At 43.9% G+C, this 22,696-nt stretch overlaps 1 protein-coding gene across 1 annotated transcript in view; it reads right to left on the reverse strand.

Annotated features, from left to right (window-relative positions):
• Window positions 1-22,696, reverse strand: part of LOC139227878 (semaphorin-3D-like) — a 124,058-nt gene that overhangs the window by 18,134 nt on the left and 83,228 nt on the right. The window contains exons 8-13 of the mRNA XM_070858975.1: window positions 12,832-12,946; window positions 10,098-10,167; window positions 9,506-9,650; window positions 8,027-8,249; window positions 7,856-7,944; window positions 256-297 (exon numbers count right to left, since the gene is read on the reverse strand). Coding sequence (XP_070715076.1) covers window positions 256-297; window positions 7,856-7,944; window positions 8,027-8,249; window positions 9,506-9,650; window positions 10,098-10,167; window positions 12,832-12,946 — 684 coding nt within the window. The remainder of the gene's footprint in view (window positions 1-255; window positions 298-7,855; window positions 7,945-8,026; window positions 8,250-9,505; window positions 9,651-10,097; window positions 10,168-12,831; window positions 12,947-22,696) is intronic.

The following is a 22,696-nucleotide window of genomic DNA, read 5'->3' on the forward strand; positions in this document are numbered from 1 at the left end:
TCTGCAAATGGCAATCATGAGCCAACTACTTGAAGGGTAATAACAGTGGTCTGAGGTGACTATCACTCCTGGATGCAGTCCGATGTTTATGGCTCTGTGAGTTTCGTGTATATATAACTGCGATTTTTACATATAACTCGCAAATCGCAATGAGAAGCAATAATTTCCAGCAAGCTGAAAAAAATTATGCACATCCAAATACAACCTGGTCCTATTGTTTAGATAAGTTATCTGTATTGTATTTAGATTGCTTACCTGCTTTGAAGATATTTCCATCGTTAATACTGGAGTTGATTCCTAATAAAATATAAAATTTAATGAATCAAAATGATAATTATTGAAAAACCACAGCGGCATCTATATGAAATGTAGCAACAAACTTGGGGGAGCGAAATTTCCCCTTTTTATAGCCTTGTTAGTGCCTCTGGGCAGTTTTCGCCTGGGGGAGGGGGGCGCTCCCGTCTCCCGGGAAATTGCCCAGGAGGTTTGGGAGGTGATGACCCGGCAGCGCCACGCTCCGCGGCTAGCGCCCCGGGCCGCCGTGCAACCGGTGATGATGTAATTGCCGTGCGCGGCGACCCCTTACCGCCCCACAAGGTAAATGGCCCCACAGGTCGGTGCGAGCAGATGTCAACGCTAGCTTCGTGGGTCGCAAAGCTGGCGGGCATCCGCTCTCAGCACGCTGTTAAATGGGAGGCCTGCAGAGCCCTGAGCCACCATCCTTATTGGTTGACCGACTCGACCTTGGCGGTCCAAGGTCGGGAGGTCATCGTGCAGCCTGGTACTCCATTTTGGGTGCCGAGCTGCCGGCCTGATCTCACGATGCCCTGGTGGCCACAAAAGGGCTTGCAGAGTGCAGCACTCTAAGGGGAGGGGCGTTGTAGCCTGTCAATGCTACGCGGAGTGTCCAGGTAGTGCTGGGTGCAGTGCCGCAGTAGAGCACTGGGACCGTTCCTACAGAAAACGGAATGTCGGAGACAGCGCTTCACTTCCTTTCAGGAGCAGTAGGCCTAATTCCACGTCAGGCGCGGGAAGTCCCGGCCCAGGAAGGTTACCACCCCCAATTCTTCCTCCTTGGTGTCAATTAGTTTGGTGATTGCTTTCTTGTTTAATGGTTTTTATTGGCTGTGAGTACATTAAGAGGTTTATTCAACACCTTGTCAACAGGATTAAAAATGTTTATGATGATGATTGTCAACTCATTTTCTCTGTTTGATAACAATGTAGTCCTTTAGTTTTTAAACAGAGTATGGGTGCTTGTGTTTATGCTGTGTAGAAATAGTCACTAAATGTTCTGTGATTTGTCAACAAGACACCAGTTACGACTCCACTAGTTGGATTAATAATTTGTCTACTTCATGCAAATAGAGCTACTGTAAATTTACACTTGCTGCCCGGTTTATTTTTCTGTGCCTGGCTCTTGGTCGACCTGTTTAATTTTCATTAGTTTTGGAGTCTGGTGCTTTTGACTAGTGCTACAGGTGGAGCTGGAAGAATGGACTCCACCATCTAACCAATGGTGTTTTTCAAGTATGAATGGCATATCACATTTTCTTTGAGGCTGCTAAAACATTTTTATCGGTTCTGAAGGCAGGCTTTGACTTTATTCACAATCTGTATCCCGATTGCACGCTGTAGACTTTGCAATCAGCCCACGTTCATTTTGGCCCACAATTTATGGCTTCCCGCGGGCCTCCGACCTGCAAGATATGTACACTTTACCTGGTGGTCCGGGAGGTTCGTAGATTCACTCTCCCAGGCCTCTCCGAATACCTGCGGGTAGAAGCCCTCGTATCCCAGGGGCGCAGGAGGTTCACAAGCTCCCCTGGGATCACGTGGGCTTGCCCAACCAATAAAAGAAGAGAACACCCCATTCATACTTATAGGGGTTTTTGTTTGTTTGGGATTCCTATAAGTATGATTGGGGATCATTTAAAAATACATGAACACATGAAATACATTTTTTTTTTAATTACATATTTAAATGAATTAAAATGCCATTTAATTAAATATTTTAAACAAAAATGTATTTTTTTCAATATGTTTTAATGGAGCGAAAAATAAACTTACCTTATTGGACAAGTTTTTTAAATGTATAAATGAGTGATAACATTTTATTTTTCTATTTTTTAAAACTCTTCCCTGGCATAAGAATTCTAAAGGCATTCGCTGGGCAGAAGTTGGGGAAATAGTCCAACTCTCCGCACGCAGAGGCCCTTTTCTTTTGGATTCGTACGATCTGTCAAGAGGATTCTTGACCGATTGTAAATTCTGGGTTTCAGCGCATGCGCAGTGCGTGCCTAAACCCAGAAACTGCGGGGCACCTACGGGTGCATGCGCACCTCATACCCGCCCGTAGGGGCCGCAAACTCAGCCACTTTATCTTTATTTTAAGAAGTTGCTAAAGCCGATAAGGCTTTAATGTCTCAGGTGTTTAACATTCTAGATCTAGTGATTTGATTTGGAAATCATAAAGTGCTTTTTAAAATTGCATTGAGTAAACGTTTGAGTTATATGGGGTAATTTTCCCATTTTAATTGACAGAAGGTCGAGGGCACAATTTTGTGTCCACAATTTTCTAACTTGCATGGCTGGAGGGCAAGGTCCATTGCTGGTCATACGAACTTGGAAAATTGGTCCTTAAAACAACCAGGTAACAAACAATTTTTGAAATGGATTTTTTTTTAATATTAAAGATGGAATATTTGTCAGGTCCAGCATTATTTATTATGAATTTAACCAGCTTTAGAAAAAGAAAGAAGAATATCTCAAGTTAATGGTCCATAATTAATATAGTAACCTTATATGTCAACTATAGTGTAAATGTCAAGTTATTTAAACTGTATTACCTAAACTGACTTGTCCTTGTAAATCTACCTTAAGTGCAAGCCTTTGTTAACTGGATCAATATTTGTAGAAAATTGGTCACGCCCTTAACAAGCTTGCACTGCTCACGAGTTAACACTCAAAGTTGTTTGTTGATTTTTGGCAATCTCACTCAGGCAGGCCACCGGACAGCTGATACAAGAAATGAATAAGATTAATACATGTGCAGGAGACGCTGAGCATAAAGAGACAAATTTTACCTGCCTTGTGAGTATTCAATACTGACACTAAAGGGGAGAATTGCTGCAACCCTTGCTGTGAATTCAGTAGAAGATTGGGGGAATTCATGGAGAAACAGCGTAAATGGCTGTTTTTGGCTGTTTACCCTGTCTCTCCAGGGCTTCTGTCGATCCTTCGCTGAAGATATGGTGGGGAACCAGGAGAAACCCTGTGGAAATTCCAGGTGTACATGTCTGTTATATATGTAAACCTGTAAATACCTTGTTTAACCACTAGAGGGCTCATCCCCTGGAGTTCCAAGGGATCCCACAATCTCTTGGGAGCACCTGTACATAAGGAGGCCTCATAGGCTGGAGAGGCACTCTGGAGACCTGTAATAAAGGACTACGGTCACACCCTACTTTGAGCTCACAGTGTCTGGTCAGACTCTTTATTCAATACATAACAGTGTCCAAAGTAGAAAGCAGACACTGATTGCTAGAATTTCTGCTGAAATCTCCCAATCTCCCACCATAATTTGGGCAGAAAATCGGCAGAAACTCCAAAGTAAATAGTGGTTTCTCCAGGATTTCCCCCGATCTTCCACCAGAGTTATGGCGTGATATTGAAAGAACCTTTGCAGAAATTCCAGGAGTGGATGTTGTCCAACAGTAACATCCTTTATCTTAATAAGAAAAAAAAATCACATATATGTTACTCATGACGGAAGATGAGATTAGAACTGAAATAACTGCATTCAAAATAAAAAGGAGAAATATTAAATAAACTAATCAAGCTCAAAGAGGATAAAATCCCATGTCCGGACAGATTACATCAGCACATTAAAAAAAAATCTGGGGAATAGATAGCAGAGGCATGTTTACACATAGTTAAAAATTCATTCGAAAAAGCTGTAGTGCCAGAGGGCTGGCAGATAGCTAACATATTACCAATACTTAAAAAAGGAGAATGAAGATGTTCAGGGAACTATAGACCAATCAGTTTAACATTGTGCTAGGAAAGATAATGGAATCCCGACTAAAGGAGAAAATAGAAAAACATGTAGAAACCAAAAATATAATAATGAATAGACAGTATGGATTTCAAAGGGGAAAGTCTTACCTGACCAAACTCACTGAATTCTTTGAAGAGGGAACGGACTAAGTAGTCAAGGGTAATACAGTCAGTGTAATATATCTAGATTTCCAAAAAGCCTTTGATTACCACAACACCATCGGGGCAGGCCGGGGAGCGGAAGGGGCAGTGTGGCGGCACACCACTCCAGGGAGCAGCACGTGCTGGAGCAGGAGAGCAACGGCAGTGAAGAGTGATGTCGCCCAGATCCAGGTTGATGATTGGAGCGTGGGCAGGTACAACAGGAGCGGCGAGGTCGGGGCAAAGGAGTGGCGAGGTCGGGGTGAAGCAGAGGCGAGAAATTGTAGAGGGACGTGATCGGGGCCCAGGAGAGGCGTGAGTTCCAGGCGCAGAAGAGGCGTGAGTTCGGGGCCCAGGGGCAGCATGAGCCAGCCCACACTGTGATATGTGTGCACACTAGGTCCGTGCAGCAGAGCTGGTCTCCAGTCGTCTTGGTTAATCCTTGCTACTGGACCAAGACCTAGCTCTGTCAAGCCCGTGTGGTGGTTGGTGTGCAATGGCCACCACACGTTCAAAAAATCCAAGCACATGCATCTTCCACCCTTCAAGATTTAGTTTGGACCTGGAATTTTAAGTCCATCATTGAAACACCTGCAAACTTTTTGACGTGGAAGCAAGTCATCCTCGATTCGAGGGACTGCCTATGATGATGATGACATAATAGACTAATGAACAAGGTCAGATCATGCGGAGTCAGGGGTCAAGTAGCAGAATGGATAGCTAGCTGGCTGTAAGACAGAAAGCAGGGAGTAGGGGTAATGGATAGCTGTTCATAACGGCAGAAGGTGAGAAGTGGGATCCCACAAGGATCAGTGCTGGGATCTCTGTTGTTCACAATTTATATTAACGATTTAAAGTTTGTAATCAAAGATACAATTTCTAAATTTGTAGGCGACAACAGATTCGGTGGGAGGGGGGATAATCAATACTGAGGAAGACTGCAACAAGTTACAAGAAGACATTAATAAATTGCCAAATGAATTTCAACGTGGATAAGTGTGAGGTTTTACACTTTGGTAAGAAAAATAGGGAGGTCACATATTGCTTCATTAGGCCTAGAAATTGGTCTCCTTACTGCCTCCGTTATCATCTCCGCTCCATTTCCTTCCTGGAATGCAAATCCGGAATGTTTTAAAAAGTTGAAAAACATTAGAACCTGGCGCTAATTTTTTCAACTTTTAAAAGTTAACACCCCAAATGGGGCGCTCCCAAATTTCTCCCCCCAAGAAATTAAATGGGGTAGAGGAGCAAAGGAATCTGGGAGTACAAATACACAAATCACTGAAAGGAGAAACGCAGGCTAATAAGGCCAAAACAAAGCAAACCAAGCACTTGAATTTACTTGTAGAAGTATAGAATTGAAAAGCAGAGAAATTATGCTAAATTTGTATCGAACACACTCGGAGTATTGTGTTCGGCATATTATAAAAAGAATACAGATGCTCTGGAGAGGGTGCAAAAAAGATTTACAAGGATGATACCAGAACTGTGAGGTTATATCTGTCAGGAAAGGATGAATAGACTGGGGGCTCAAGTTTCGCCCTGAGTTGCTCCTATTTTGTTGGAGCAACTAGTTTAGAATGGAGCATCTTAGAAATTGCAATCCTCGGCATTTAGTTTGCTCTAGTTCTAGTGAGTTAGAATAGTTCCATTTTAGAACAGATTTTTTTTTTCAAAAGGGGGCGTGTCCAGCCACTTACGTCTGTTTTGCAAGTTTAGGCAGCAAAAACTTATTCCAAACTAATTTAGAATGGAGTAAGTGTAGATTTTTGTACGCTCAGAAAAACCTTGCCTACACTTATAAATCAGGCGTAGGGAACGAGAGATGGTTGGGGGGGCGGGGGGGGGGGAAGAGAAGGGGGGTTTACAACCATTAAACACTTCACTTTTACAAATAAAGAGCCATCATCAATAATAAATGATAAATAAATCAATAAATCAACCAATAAATCAATCAAAAAAAATAAAAAACTTATAAAAAAATAATAAAAAATCAATAAATAAAAAATTAAGTTTCTACTCACCTACTGAAGCACCGGGAGCCCTCCAACAGTGTGCTGGACACGCCCCACCCTCCCCCCCCCAAGTGTCTCTCTCTCTGTCTCTGTCAGTGTCTCTCTCTGTTTCTGACAGCAAGGGGTGGGGGGAGAGAGGGGGTGAGGGGGAAGGAGGGGAGAGAGCGAGGAGGGAGGGAGGGGGGAGAGGGGGATGGAGGTGGGAGAGGAGGAGGGGGGAAGAGGGGGTTGGAGGTGGGAGAGGAGGAGGGGGAGGGGGGAGGGAGGAGGGAGGGAGGAGGAGAGGAGGGGGGAGGAGGGAGGAGGAGGAGAGGAGGGGGGAGGGTGGGAGGGAGGGGGAGAGGAGGGGGAGGGGAGAGAAAGGAGGGGGAGGAGGGGGAAGGGCTGAACAGGAGGGGGAGGGGCTGAATGGGAGGGAGAGGGATGAGGGAGAGGAGGGAGGAGAGGAGGGGGGAGGGAGGGAGGAGAGGAGGGGGGAGGGAGGGAGGGGGGAGAGGAGGGGGGAGGGAGGGAGGGGGGAGAGGAGGGGGAGGGGAGAGGGAGGAGGGGGAGGAGGGGGGGCTGAACGTGCCCCGCCGACGATGTGGAAGCCGAGCCGCCACGGAGGACTTTGGGTGGGGCCCACTCCCAGCGAGATGCTGGGTGGGCGGGCCCCGCCGACGACGTGGAGGGAGGGAGGGAGGGGGGGGGGGTGAAGAGGATGGGGGGAGGGGGATAGAAGAGGGGGGGAGGAAGGGGAACGGCTGAACGGGAGGAAGGTGGGGAGCTGAACGGGAGAGAGAGAGGAACTGAACAGGAGGGAGGCCCGAGTCCCGATCTTCGCCCGGGGAGCCCATTCATCCAGGGCTAGGGCTGGCGTGCTTCGGGCCCCTCCCACACAAGCTCGGGGGCGAGGAGCCACTGCACATGCGCGCACACTCTAGCGCGCATGTGCAGAGGTCCCGGCACTGTTTTCAGCACCGGGACCTGGCTCCGCCCCCGACCCCTTGTGCTGCGCCACGCCGAGCACGAAGACATCCTGAGGAGCTCGCAGAATAAGTTTTCGGTGCCCTTTTTATTCCAGGAGGTGCGTCGTTTTTACAGAGGACGGAAACTTGGGCCCTGGGCCTCTTTTCTCTTGAAAAGAGAAGGTAGAGGGGTGACTTAACGTATGTTGTATATAAGAACATAAGAACATAAGAAATAAGAGCAGGATTAGGGCCATCTGGCCCCTCGAGCCTGCTCCGCCATTGAATAAGATCATGGCTGATCTGATCTTGGTCTCAATTCCATTTCCTTACTCTCTCCCCATAACCCTTGACTCCCTTATCTTTCAATGTATATTCTATGTAACAAGTGTTCCAGATGTAGAAAAGGGTCAAAGGGAAACCATTGGGAAAGGTAGTGCTGGTCAGTGTGGTGATTTTCTGAGTTGTTCAGATTCTCAGAATTTTCAATGAGAAAACACAATTGTGGTGGATCACACTAACTCCCCATTGTCACTGCTGAGGTGACGGGTGGGAATTTAGTAGTAGTATTACTATCACTTCTAGTCTTATTACACGTCATTGATTGGGGAGGGGGAATTCCATATGCTAGCTCAATTACAACCACAAAAAGAACTTTTCAGCTTCCAAGTTATATAAGATGATATTCTGTACCTCAAATACTTGCAATTCTTCCAGTACAACTTCTTCTGTATTCAAATTGTCCTTGGTAACACTCAATGCTTTTATTACTGTTCCAACATCTAGAAACATAAATGAAAAAAGTGCATTAATGAAATAATTAATTTTGAATGATTTTTTTAAAAAAATGAGGAACTCATGTACCTGTGCCCAGAAACAGGACTGCATACTGCCCGTCCTTTGCATTAACACGGTCGACCACAATCTGTGTAATTCTGTAACCAACGTTCACTTGAATGAAAACAGGTTTCTTGTTTATTGGATATACAGCCTTGTACATCATTGGGTGATTCTTAATGAAGCTGATGACATCGTCTGAGAAATCTTTGGTTGACTCAATTGTAGAGTCAAATGTTTTGCTGGGACACTAAAAGAAAGAAGGCAGGAATTTTTATATGGGTTTTTCTTAACTTTTAATAAGTTTTTAAAGCTCTCTACATTTTCAGACAAAGCACCAATGTTTCTATGATGGAGAGATTATTAAATCAGTAGCATTTACGAAAACGATGTTAAGAATTATACCTAGAGACAGTTGGAATGCTACAACTGGCATTTGTTCCAGGAAGGGCTCCTGCTCCTGATTGTTGTCCAACAGCCTCAGTTGATATGTGGATACGAGATGACGACTAGAAAAATAGGTTACCAACACTCGCTGCCGAGGCTCACACGTGAAAAACATTCACTTTAATTAGGCTGTGAGATGGTATGCTAACAAGGGTCAGCACCTTCAGAACAGGAGCAGCAAAGATTGGGGAGGAAAATAAAACATTTAAATGACCTATATAGTTCTAAATAGTGTAACAGAGAGAGAGAAAAAGAAAGAGAGCGAAAGAGGAAGGAAGAGAGAGGAAGGAAGGAACTTTTGAAGTGTAGTCACTGTTGCAATGTGGGAAACGCAGTGGCCAATTTGTGCAGAGCAATCTCCCACAAACAGCAATGTAGCAATGACCAGATAATCTGTTTTTGTTGTGTTGATTTAAGGATAAATATTGGCCAAGTCTCCGGGGATAACTCCACTGCTCTTCTTCGAAATAGTGCTACTTCTCATCCGAAAGGCGGCACCTCCGACAGTGCGGCGCTCCCTCAGCACTGCACTGAAGTGTCAACCTAGATTCATGTGCTCAATTCCCTGGAGTGGGACTTGAACCCATAATCTTCTGACTCAGAGGCGAGTGTGCTACCCACTGAGCCACAGCTGACACTGAGAGGGACAACATGTGAACCAGAGGCTTTTAATAGGGGTACAACTTTAAGAAGTCATAGGAAACGTCAGAATGACCAAGGCAAGGCGGTATAGCTTTAAGAAAGCATTGACCTTAATTGCCTTTAATCAGAAATGACTCCCAGCCTTGAAGGACAAAAGGCAGGGAAATAGTGGAGGAGAGGAAGGAGTGGAGAGTGAGAAGGTATAGGTTGGAAAATAATCCATTTTACTATCTTGTTGATCACTGCACTTAAAGACACAACTGCAGTGGATGAATAAACCTCACTTGTTTTAAGTTCTGGTTTGCATGTCTAATTGATGACTAGGCCCTGGGCCTGCTTCAACTTGTTACAACAGCAACAGATTGAACCTTATAACAAGCTGTATACTTCCAACAATGCATGGATGTTTGTACATACTGTTCCAGGTCTTGGGTACGGAATCTTCCCATGATATTCCACCCAGTGGCGGTCAGGACTGTCTTGATGTGTGAAAGGTCCATTAAATGCAGCACGAATATCAGCCAAGCTGTACGCACAAACTGCTGAGCCGCTGAAAACGGAACTGAGAGTCAAAGAAAAAAACAACATTATTAAAACATTCTCAATGATTACCCGTCCAAAGTTAATAAAGTCTTCAGAGATAATTTCATTATTGTGACTTTGTCAGTGCTGTTCAACAGTAAGGTTCCGCTGCTGCAAATGATTAAATTCAATGGAAGAAAAATAATAATAGGCAGATTACAAAGAGATATTGGCATATTGTCCATGTAAATGCAAATATTCTGTCAGAATTTTCCAGGAAAAAAGTAAAATGTCAAATAAATGCTCTTGGTGCTTGGGAACCAGAGGGAAAAAATGAACAGTTTTGATATAAAATGTTTTTTAAAAAATCAATATTTGTTAGATTTTGAAAGATTGTGCTGGCAGACCAAATTATTGATGCTCTACATTCTCACAGCAATGATGAAAATGGCTATACATTTTTTAGCACAACACTATTCTCATTTACCTGGAAGATGTGAAGACTCCATAAACCACTGGTAATTTGTCATCATTTGTGTTGAACAGAAATACATCCTCTTTATAAAATAAAAAGTGAATACAAAATAAGAGATTTTGTTCAGAAAATCAGTCATAATTAGTTCTTGTCAAACTAAGCAGAGCTATATTGTATTTCAGAAATAACCATATATAGAAAAAGTAATTTAGTTTCTTAAACATGTCTTTATTTTCTCCCCAGGCTTTTGGGGCCCAAGTTTCGGGCTGCGCCTAAAACGGCGCAGCCCGGACCTGGACGCCAGAAAGTGCGCCTAAAAAAAACTTACCTATTCTCCGGCTCCCTGCAGACCCTCTGGAGTTGGGCGCGGCGCAGCACGAGCTGTAGGGGGCGGAGCCAGGTCCCTGCGCTGAAAACAGTGCTGGGACCTCTGCACATGCGCGCTACAGTGGGAGGGGGCTGAAGCACGCAGCCCCTAGCCCTGGCCGAATGTCCTCACTGGGGCTGCGTGGATAAGGCTCCTCCCACCTGACCGGACCCGACCCCAGCTCTCCCCCCCCCCCCCCCCCCCCGGCGACCCGACCTCTGCAACTCCCCTCCACCCCCCCCCCCCCCCCCCGAGACCCGACGCCACCTACCTGTAAATCCAGCACGAAGTCTTGGGCCCGGCCGTTCAGCCTCTTTCTCTCCCTTCCCCCCCCCTCCCTCCCTCCTCTCTCCTTCCCTCCTCTCTCCTTCCCTCCCTCCCTCCTTCCCTCCTCTCTCCTTCCCTCCCTCCCTCCATCCTCTCTCCTTCCCTCCCTCCATCCTCTCTCCCCATCTCCCCCTCTCCCCCTTCTCCTCCTCCCCCCCCTTCTCCCCCTTTTCCCCCTCCCCTCGCTGTCAGAAACACAGACACTGACAGACAGAGAGTGAGAGACACACACACAGACAGACAGAGAGATAGAGACACTGACAGAGACACACTGGGGGGGCCGTCCCAGCACGCTGTTGGAGGACTCCCGGTGCTGCAGTCGGTAAGTAGAAAATGTTTTATTTACTGATTTTTAAAAAACAAATTATTTTTTATTAAGTTTTTTTGATTGATTTATTGGTTGATTTATTGATGTATTTATCATTTATTATTGATGATGGCTCTTTATTTGTAAAACTGAAGTGTTTAATGTTTGTAAACTTCCCTTTAAACCCCACCCCCCATTCCCTACGCCTAATTTGTAACCTACGCCTGATTTTCTAAAGTGTAGACAAGGTTTTTTCGAACGTACAAAAATCTTCACTTCCTCCATTCTAAGTTAGTTTGGAGTAAGTTTTCACTGCCTGAACTTTGAAAACAGGCGTAAGGGGCCGGACACGCCCCCTTTTGAAAAAAAAATTCTGTTCCAAAATGGAACTGTTCTAACTGATTACAACTGGAGCAAACTAAATGTCGAGAATTCAAATTTCAAAGATACTCCATTCTAAACCAGTTGCTCCAAAAAAACAGGAGCAACTCAGGCCGAAACTTGGCCCCTTTATTTCTAGATCTACCCATCCTATAAAAAATCCAAATCAAGTTGCTCCATAATAGTCATTAGAGGATATGCCAGTGTGGCTAAGAGTGATTAATTGTCTGATGAGGCTCCCTCCTTCTGGGGATCAGTCTGGCCTCTGCTCATCAGCTCCCACAGCAGTATGACTGAGTTCAATAACTCAATGGCCTGTAATTTGCGGTCACCGGCGAAGCGACAGTGATTGCTGCTGACCTTAGAGAAAGCTGTCCACAGCGATATCGCAATCTCTGCAGTGAAAACTTCAGCTTTCTTGACATGAATTGATTGTACCACTGTCAATAGGAGATTCCTAGCGTAGAGCAGCAGCGATATCATCAAGCTATCTGAGCAGCTAATCATATTGAAGAATTCTCACAGACAGCAAACCAAGAAATGCAAAGCACTGATTATTTGAACTTTAAAAAAATGTCAAAGCGAGCAAAATAAAGATTGGGACAGACACATGGGGTTAAGGTAGAAGCTGAAATATCGTTATCATAATGGAGAAATTTGTTATTAGTGCGGATCCACTGATTTCACCGATTTGGGATGTCCACAGCACAGCCTGTGTCAGAGCAGTGATTGGCTGACCGCAACTCCGGGATTTCCGCATTTAGCATGTGCCAAATCCTGAAGTTATGGTCATGTTCAGTGGGGTAATGATGTCGAACTGACAGTTCACCGTCATTACCCACCGCAAAATCCGGGCCAGTATTTGAGGAATGTGGGAATGAACCTGCGTCCTACCACTTTGTGCCACAATAGTTGGAGCCACACCTCAACCACCACCAAGCTGCCCCTGCTATGGCTAAATTAGATCTCTTGGTTAGAAGACCTACACGAACTTTCATATATATATCAATATTAAGGTATTGTTAATGCTGTCCTCTCAATTTTTAATACCAATAAGGCTTTCTGTGCCTAATGCATGACTGTTAGTGTAAAATAGTTTTAGAATCACAGAAATATGACTAGCAGTGTGAAAACAGGATAAGCCATTCAATATGGCTAAAGAAATGATTGCCAAAATCAAACTGATCCTATGCCCTATTTTGATATCGTGCTGCATTCAATAAGAAACTATGGCCTATACAATGTGGATTTTAGGAGACAAATAATTTGCATCAATATTAACCTTTTGTTTAGCTGACCTTCTATTTTCAGGACTCTGGGAATATACGAACATTGAATGAAAAATAAAATAGAACGTTACTTACGCAGCTCATCAAAATATGTTTGATAACCATTAGGTCCTGGAACAGAGCAAATCAGACGAGCTTTCTGAAATGTTGTCCACTTGTTGATCAAACTCCGCTGACCTCCAATATCTTTCTGCAAAGATTTAGATCTCGTTATTAAGGAAGAACATTTATCTGACACTATCTGGGAGAATCCACAATGACCACAAGAAGGGGTAAACTAACTCCCATTATAATTTACACCAAACTCTTACAAAAATGTGTCTATGGGGGTATTACCATAGTCAGACAGCCGATCGGAGACATAGTCCCCAATACTTACTTGGAGCCGGGGAGAGAGCGGAGGGGGGGGTGGTGGCGGGGGGGGTGGACAGGAAACCTATCGAGTGGGAAAGCAGCCGGGGAGCGGATATCAGGTAAGTTTGACATTGCGAGTGACAGGGACGGCACGGATGATGGTGGGGGTTTGATTGTGTGGAGATAAGCTTGTTGGGCCTGGGGGAAACAATCCTGCTCCACCTTGTCCACATTCTGTACAATAATTGCACTTTACCTCATGGATCCAGCCCTTCTTGCCTCCTTTTACCTGCCAGGGATTACCTGCATGCAGCCTCCTTAATAGACTTTAGTAACTGATCCATCTCCAGAGAGCGATTGATCTCCCACCACCCCCGACCCGCCTCCGTTAAAACCTGGCTTTGCGGGTCGGGATTGAGAATTTAAACATTTTATGCCTGTCAAACGGGTGCTCTGTCTTCTCTAACTACCCGCAATGATGCACGTAGGAATTGAACACATTGGACCCCACTTGCATCCACTAAAAAGAGCTGATACTTCATCATTCAGTGCCGTTAGTGGGGACATTAATGCATTTTCTTTCTTCCTCTCCTCTCTTCTCTCATGCAGTTGTATGATTTGAGGGTGCTATTATTTAAGACTTTGAGAAAACAAGAGAATGTTATGGAGGCAGGACCATCCCAACACCCATTGCAGAAATTAATGTTCTCCTTTAAAACTTTGGGCCTTGGCGAGCAGGAGAAAGAAACGTAATTGTGAAACCAGCACATTTTCATCACTGGAATCAAATCGTAGAATCATAGAATGGTTACAGCACAGAAGGAGGCCATTCGGCCCGTCAAGCCGGTGCTGGCTCTCTGCAAAGAGCGATTCAGCCAGTCCCACTTCCCCCCCACTTTCTCTGTAGCCCTGCAAAGTTTTTTCTTCCAGTTACTTATCCAATTCCCTTTTGAAAGCCATGATTGAGTCTGCCTCCATCACCCTTTCAGGCAGTGTATTCCAGATGCTAACCATCGCTGTGGGAAAAAGATTTTTCTTATGTTGTCTTTGGTTCTTTTGCCAATCACCTTAAATCTGTGTCCTCTGGTTCTCGACCCTTCCGTCAATGGGAACAGCTTCTCTCTATCTACTCTGCCTAAACCCCTCATGATTTTGAACACCTCCATCAAATCTTCTCTCAATCTTCTCTGCTGTAAGGAGAACAACCCTAGTTTCTCCAGTCTATCCATGTAACTCAAGTCACTCATCCCTGGAATAATTCTCGTAAATCTTTTCTATACCCTCTCGAAGACCTTCACATCCTTCCTAAAGTGCGGTGCCCAGAATTGGACACAATACTCCAGTTGTGGCCAAACCAGTGTTTTATACAGGTTTTTCATAATTTTCAAGCTTTTGTACTCTATACCTTTATTCATGAAGTACACGATCCCATAAGCTTGTTTAACTGCTTTCTCAACCTGCCGTGCCACCTTCAACGATTTGTGCACATATACCCCTAAGTCTCTCCGTTCATGCACCCCCTTTAGGATTGTATCCTTTAGTTTACATTTCCTCTCCTCATTCTTTCTACCATAATGTATCACTTTCCACTTTTCTGTGTTAAATTGCATTTTCCACTTGTCTGCCCATTCCACCAGCCTGTCTCTTGAACTTTATCATAATCCTCCTCACTGTTCACTGTACTTCCAAGTTTTGTGTCATCTTCAAATTTTAAAATTGTGCCCTGTACACCCACATCCAAGTCATTAATATATATATCATGAAAAGCCAACCCCTGGGGAACACCACTGTATAACTTCCTCCAGTCCGAAAAACAACCGTTCACCATTCAAATGTAATGCCCCTATTTAAAAAAGAAGGCAGACAAAAAGCTGGAAACGATATACCAGTTAGCTTAACATCTGCTGTTGGGAAAATGCTGGAGTCCATTATTAAGGAAGCAGTAGTGGGACATTTGGAAAAGCATAATTCAATCAAACAGAGTCAGCATAGTTTTATGAAAGGGAAATCATGTTTGACAAATTTTCTGCAGTTCTTTGAGGATGTAATGAGCATGGTGGATAAGGGGGAACCAGTGGATGTGATGTATTTAGATTTCCAGAAGGCATTCGATAAGGTGCCACATAAAAGGTTACTGCACAAGATAAAAGTTCACGGGGTTGGGGGTAATATATTAGCATGGATAGAGGATTGGCTAACTAACAGAAAACAGAGAGTCGGGATAAATGGGTCATTTTCCAGTTGGCAAAAAGTAACTAGTGGCGTGCCACAGGGATCGGTGCTGGGGCCTCAACTATTTACAATCTATATTACTGACTTGGATGAAGGGACCGAGTGTAATGTAGCCAAGTTTGCTGATGATACAAAGATGGGTGGGAAAGCAAATTGTGAGGAGGACATAAAAAATCTGCAAAAGGATATAGACAGGCTAAGTGAGTGGGCAAAAATTTGGTAGATGGAGTATAATGTGGGAAAATGTGAGGTTATCCACTTTGGCAGAAAAAATAGAGAAGCAAATTATAATTTAAGTGGAGAAAAATTGCAAAGTGCTGCAGTATAGCGGGACCTAGGGATCCTTGTGCAAAAAACACAATAAGTTAGTATGCAGTTACAGCAAGTAATCAGGAAGACAAATGGAATGGTGGCCTTTATTGCAAGGGGATAGAGTATTAAAGCAGAGAAGTCCTGCTACAACTGTACAGGGTATTGGTGAGGCCACACCTAGAGTACTGCATGCAGTTTTGATCTCCGTATTTAAGAAATGATATACTAGCATTGGAGACTGTTCAGAGAAGGTTCACTAGATTGATTCCGGAGATGAGGGGGTTGACTTATGAGGATAGGCTGAGTAGGTTGGGCCTATACACATTGGAGTTCAGAAGAATGAGAGTGATCTTATTGAAACTTATAAGATAATGAGGGGGCTCGACAAGGTGGATACAGAGAGGATATTTCCACTCATAGGGAAAACTAAAACTAGGGGACATAGTCTCAGAATAAGGGGCCGCCCATTTAAAACTGAGATGAAGAGGAATTTTTTCTCTCAGAGGGTTGTAAATCTATGGAATTCTCTGCCCCAGAGGCTGGGTCATTGAATATATTTAAAGCAGAGATAGATTTTTGAGCGATAAGGAAATAAAGGGTTATGGGGAGCAGGCAGGGAAGTGGAGCAGAGTCCATGATCAGATCAGCCATGATCTTATTAAATGGCGGTGCAGGCTTGAGGGGCCAGGTGGCCTACTCCTGCTCCTATTTCTTATGTTCTTATGTACTCTCTCTTTCCTGTCACTTAGCCAATTTCGTATCAATGCTGCCACTGTCCTGTTTCTTCCAGGGACTTCAATTTTGCTGGCAAGCCTATTATGTGACACTTTGACCAATGCCTTGAGGAGATCCATGTATACCATGTCAACTGCATTGCACTCATCAACACTCTCTGTTACCTCATCAAACAACTAGATCAAGTTGGTGAAACATGATTTGCCTTGAACAAATTTGTGCTGGCTTTCCTTAATTAATCCACACTTGTCCAAGTGACTGTTAATTTTGTCCCTGATTATTATTTCTAAAAGCTTCCCCACTACTGAGGTTAAACTGACCAGCCTATAGTTGCTGTGTTTATCATTACACCCTTTTTTGAACAAAGGTGTAAAATGTGCAATTCTCCAGTCCTCTGGCACCATCCCTGTTTCTAAGGAGGATTGGAAGATTATGGCCAGTACCTCTGAGATTTCTTCCTTCACTTTCCACGTGTGCTAGGATGCATCCCATCCGGGTCTGTTGACTTATCTACTTCAAGTACAGCCAGCCTCATCTTTATCAATTCTTATCCCATCCAGTATCTCCTCAGCCTCCTCCTTTACTATGTCTATGGCAGCATCTTCTTCCTTGGTGAAGACAGATGCAAAGTTCTTATTTAGTATCTCAGCCATACCCTCTGCTTCCACGTGTATGTCTCCTTTTTTGTCCCTAATTGGCCCCACCCCTTCTCTTACTACCCGTTTACTACTTATATGCCTATTCAGCTGTGACTCAGTGGGTAGCACACTCATCTCTGAGTCAGAAGGTCGTGGGTTCAAGTCCTACTCCAGGAACTTGAGCACATAAATCTAGGCTGACACTCCAGTGCAGTGCTGCGGGAGTGCTGCACTGTCGGAGGCGCCGTCTTTCGGATGAGATGTTAAACCGAGGTCCCGTTTGCATTCTCAGCTGGCTAAAAGATCCCATGGCACTATTTTTCGAAGAAGAGCAGGGGAGTTATCCCCGGTGTCCTGGCCAATATTTATCCCTCAATCCACAAAACAAAAACAGATTATCTGGTTATTATCACATTGCTGTTTGTGGGAGCTTGCTGTGCGCAAGTTGGCTGCCACGTTTCCCACATTACAACAGTGACTACACTTGAAAAGTACTTCATTGGCTGTAAAGCACTTTGAGACGTCAAGTGGTTGTGAAAGGCGCTATATAAATGCAAGTCTTTCTTTCTTTTACAAGACTTTTGGATTACCTTTTATGTTAGCTGAGGCATCAAATAGGTTTGCCGGGGGGGGCAAACATTTATTCCTACATGTGATTGGCCAGATGATCAGGCTATTTTTAAGTTTGTTAGCTTTTATGGTGCCAAATAAAAGTAACACAATTTAAGCAGCAATAGATATGATCACATACTGCTCAGCAGATGCACTGTGTACAACCTCAACAGTAAGCTCCTCCAATGTATTTGTATCAAATACATTTGACAGTGCAGAATAAAAGTCTCTGCCCACAAACCAATCCATTTGTAGAACTGGATGAGATAATTTCTCTTCACCAGCAGCAGACTGAGTTGTGAGGGAAAAGAGGAGAAACTTGAGCTTTACATTGTTCAAAGTAGTTGATCTTGAAAGGTGATAAATGGCATGGAGGTATTGAGGTAGAAAAGGTAGATCTGGAGGACTATTTCAGATAAAGTGGTGTATCCATTTTTGAAATGTTCCATTGACAATCCTTCAGTCCTCTGGCACAACTTTCATATCCAAGGAAGTTTGTGGTCAGAGCCTTTGATATTTCATATCTGACTTTGCTCAGAATTCCAGGAGCCTGCCTTTAGGACCCCGTGCCTTCCCACTTTGAATTCCACCACTTGTTATAATACTACTTTCTTGTATATTGTTATCCTGTCTAATTGTTCCACTTCTTCCTCTTGTCTCCTTCACACACTTCTCTGAAAACCAAGGCAAAATACTCAGTTCATATTGCCATCATTCCTTTATCCTCTGAGATTTTCTATATCATCTCTAATTGGCTAACCCTTTCTTTAACTACTTTCCTTTATGTTTTTCTCTCAGACTTCTTTCACCCTCTCTTAGCTTTTCTCGTCTTATTTGCTTCCGCGCTGTACTTTCTGCACTCTGCTTGATTTTCTTTTGTATTATTAGCCCTGCATTTACCACATGCCTCTTTTTAAGCCTCATTTGAATTTCTCTACATATCCAAGGAACCCCAACTTTTTCAGCACCCGCTTTACATCTTGCGAGAATCTTGATCCAGAGGAATATACTACTAAACCCCACTAGAGGGAGTGTGGCTACATTTTCTACATGAATGTCGGCAAACGTGACTAATCTGTCTAGTTTGCCCACCTTCGACCCTGCCTTTCTCAAACCTGCACACACACTGCTGCTCCATTATTTTGACCTCCCACAGTTTTCACATCTCGGTGCAGCTAAATGTACTGAACAGCTTTTGAATGTACTGTACAAATTTTTATATGAATAATGTATATTTTGAAATTTTAAAAAAATCTCGGTGCTTCATGTTCACCTGTTTACTGAGTATTCACAGTGAATAGGCTCATTCACACCTTAGTTGTTTTCTCCCACTCCATGTCATCATTTTGAATACAGCCAAACACTTCATCCACTGCCATTTTGCTAGAAGTTAACTACATTTATTCAATTTATTGTTTAATTCAAGACCTTTAAAAAAAAAAATGGCTCACCAACTTAACGGTCTAGAAATTGGATCGCGCGTGAATCGGGGCAAGATTCTGGTGCAGCGCACTCTGCATACATCACAGGCAGTCCCTCGAAATCGAGGAAGACTTGCTTCCACTCTAAAAGTGAGTTCTTAGGTGACTGAACAGTCCAACATGGGAATTACAGTCTCTGTCACAGGTGGGACAGACAGTCGTTGAAGGAAAGGGTGGGTGGGACTGGTTTGCCGCACGCTCCTTCCGCTGCCCGCATTTGTTTTCTGCATGCTCTTGGCGACGAGACTTGAGGTGCTCAGCGTCCTCCCGGATGCTCTTCCTCCACTTAGGGCGATCTTTGGCCAGGGACTCCCAGGTGTTGGTGGGGTTGTTGCATTTTATCAAGGAGGTTTTGAGGGTATCCTTAAAACATTTCCTCTGCCCACCTGGGGCTCGCTTGCCGTGTAGGAGTTCCGAGTAGAGTGCTTACTTTGGGAGTCTTGTGTCAGGCATGCAAACAATGTGGCCTGCCCAACGGAGCTGGTCGAGCGTGGTCAGTGCTTCGATGTCGACAACAGGACCGCGGGAAATTAGTCGTCCGGCCTCATTTGCTCATTGCTGGCGACCCGCTGGCACCAGAAGCTGCTTGACCATCCCGGAAAGGTCTATTGCTTGGCCACCAGCAAGGTCTGGGAGGAGAGGGAGGGAAGAAGCAATCGGGATGGAGGGGCAGCGTGCAGTGACTGGCAGCAAGCTGCTCCTTTCAGCTCCACAATAAGGCAAGTTTTAAAATGTACCTTTTGGGAGGCAGCCTCCAGCGAGCCCCATTAGCACCCCCCCCCCTCCCCCTCCCCAGAGGCGCTAACAGGGCTATAAAAAGGGGCAATTTCGCCTCCCAGCAGTGTAATAACATCACAATAATGTAACTTTTCCTTCATAGCGATGTAACGTAAAATGAGCTAAAGTAATGGATTCAAATTACCCTGCGACTGATATGATTACAATAGAGAACTCTCAATGAACGGTTTGAGGAGATTGCTCAATGATTATTCCTTCTTCTGTTGGGAAAATGGAACCTAGACTGGAGAAATAAAGTCGCTCTGTATATTGATCCATGCCCAACATCTTTTTTCTGTGCTTTACACTATAAATTATCTTTTCAAATGTTTTATTTTGTACCAAAAGATGTGTGTCTAGCAAACTACATGTTAAGATGCTTGTAATGCTTCTATGATGTCAGTAAATTCAAGTGTTCCTTACTGTGACACAAAGCAACATGAACTTTAAGACCTTTCTCTTCAGCTGAGATCCTCTTATATTAAAAGGTCAGTGTCAGACCTATTTCAAATGATGGATGTTTCATACTGATGCAGGGTGCTTTAGGCTGAAAAGATGCCCTTTTGGCTGCATAATTAATCTGACAGAGCTATTTTCTGGACTTTCTCAGAAGCACGAACAACCATTAAAATCCCGCTTGCTTGAGTTCATTTGGCATTACTTAACCAACGGGGTGCCAATTGCACCAATGTGACTGTACAGTGTCAAAACAACATGTTAAAGCTATGATGACAGGATGACTAGCAATACCAGAGACATTTGTTTTCAGATAAAGCAGAATACTTAATGCAATCAGTTCTAGATAAACTTGTACCTGATCCAATCCAGCAAACCATTCTGTAGAACTCCGGAGTTAAGTATAATAAATACATTTAAAAAAGATGGATTTGAATGTAAAACTTTCTCCAGATTTTAAAGACTCGGCACATTAAATATAACCGATTCTCCACAGGAGGTCACCTGCATGCAGCAGCACTCCGTATAAAACATATGGGTCTGAACCTGTAGGGCTGCTTTAACTATGGTAGGGCAGTACTTCCACCAGCTGACCTCAAGCACCCCAGACCCTACCAGAATCCCTGGGATCAGAATCTTTGCACAAAGTGAATGGATGCCTACGTCAATATTGGCCACCCGGGGTGCCCATAAGGTGGGGACCGAGAAAATAGCAGGGCTCACTTCCAGCAGATCCGGCCAAAAAAGCTTCTTTCTTGCAAGAACTGGACCTTTTTCAAAAAATGTCACTTTCCTTATAGTAGGTGATCGCTTAGTGATTGGTTGCTCTAAGGAAACTAGCATTCCCGGATTTGGTGGTTCTGATGTCTGCCACCTGACAGGTGCTGTGCTATATGCTGAGGTCACCAGAGGTGAAAGTGGTGGGAATTCCATTGGATGGTTTTGTCCAGGTAATGGAGAAAATAATGAGACTTAAAATAGACAAATCTCCAGTACCTTATGGTTTCCACCCCAGAGTATTAAAAGAAATAGATGTGGAAATTGCAAAGGCATTAATCATAATTTTACAAAGCTATCTAGATTTAGGAATTATGCTTTTGGATTGGAAAATTGCAAATATCACTCCATTATTTAAGAAGGAGGGAGAATCCAGGTAGCTACACACCCATTAGTTTAACATCATTTTTGGGAAGTTACTGGAATGTATCATCAGAGACAGAGTTGAGACAGAGTGACTGGGTACTTGGACATGTATAACCTGATCAAAGATAATCAGCAGTGGTTTGTGAAGGGTAGGTCATGTCTGACTAATCTAGTTTAGTTTTTTGAGGCAGTCACTAGCATCGTGGATGCAGGAGTGCCTATGAATGTTGTCTAGGTACAGAAAATAATCAAAAAGGCTATTGGGATGCTGGCCTTTATATCTAGAGGACTAGAATACAAGAGGGTAGAAGTTATGCTGCAGCTCTACAAAACCCTGGTTAGACCACACCTGAGCAGTTCCAGGCAGCATACCTTAGGAAGAATATATTGGCCTTGGAGGGAGTGCAACGAAGGCTTACCAGAATGATACCCGGACTTCAAGTGTTAAGTTATGAGGAGAGATTACACAAATTAGGGTTGCATTCCCTGGAATTTAGAAGGTTAAGGGCCATTTTGGCACATCGTGTCCGTGCTGGCTGACAAAGAGTTATCCAGCCTAATCCCACTTTCCAGCTCTTGGTCCGTAGCCCTGTAGGTTACAGCAATTCAAGTGCACATCCAAGTACTTTTTAAATGTGGTGAGGGTTACTGCCTCTACCACCCTTTCAGGCAGTGATTTCCAGATCCCCACCACCCTCTGGATAACAAATTTCCCCTCAAATCCCCTCTAAACCTCCTATCAATTACTTTAAATCTATGCTCCCTGGTTGTTGAGTCTTCTGCTAAGGGAAATAGGTCATTCCTATCCACTCTATCGAGGCCGTTCAATTTTATACACCTCAGTAAGGTCTTCCCTCAGCCTCCTCTGTTCCAAAGAAAACAAACCCAGCCTATCCAATCTTTCCTCATAGTTAAAATTCTCCAGTCCCTCTCTAGTGCAATCAAATTTTTCCTGTAATGTGGTGACCAGAACTGCACAGAGTACTCTAGCTGTGGCCTAACTAGTGTTTTAATTAACACTAATAGTGATCTGATTGAAGTTTTCACGATATTAGGAAGAACAGATAGGGTAGCTCGAGAGAAATTATTTCCACTGGTTGGAGATTCTAGGACTAGGGTCCATAGTCTAAAAATTAGAGCCAGACCTTTCAGGAGCGAAATTAGGAAACACGTCTGCACACAAAGGGTAGTAGGTTTGCA

This window comes from Pristiophorus japonicus, chromosome 17 (genome assembly GCF_044704955.1).
Source record: "Pristiophorus japonicus isolate sPriJap1 chromosome 17, sPriJap1.hap1, whole genome shotgun sequence".
Taxonomy (NCBI): domain Eukaryota; kingdom Metazoa; phylum Chordata; class Chondrichthyes; family Pristiophoridae; genus Pristiophorus; species Pristiophorus japonicus.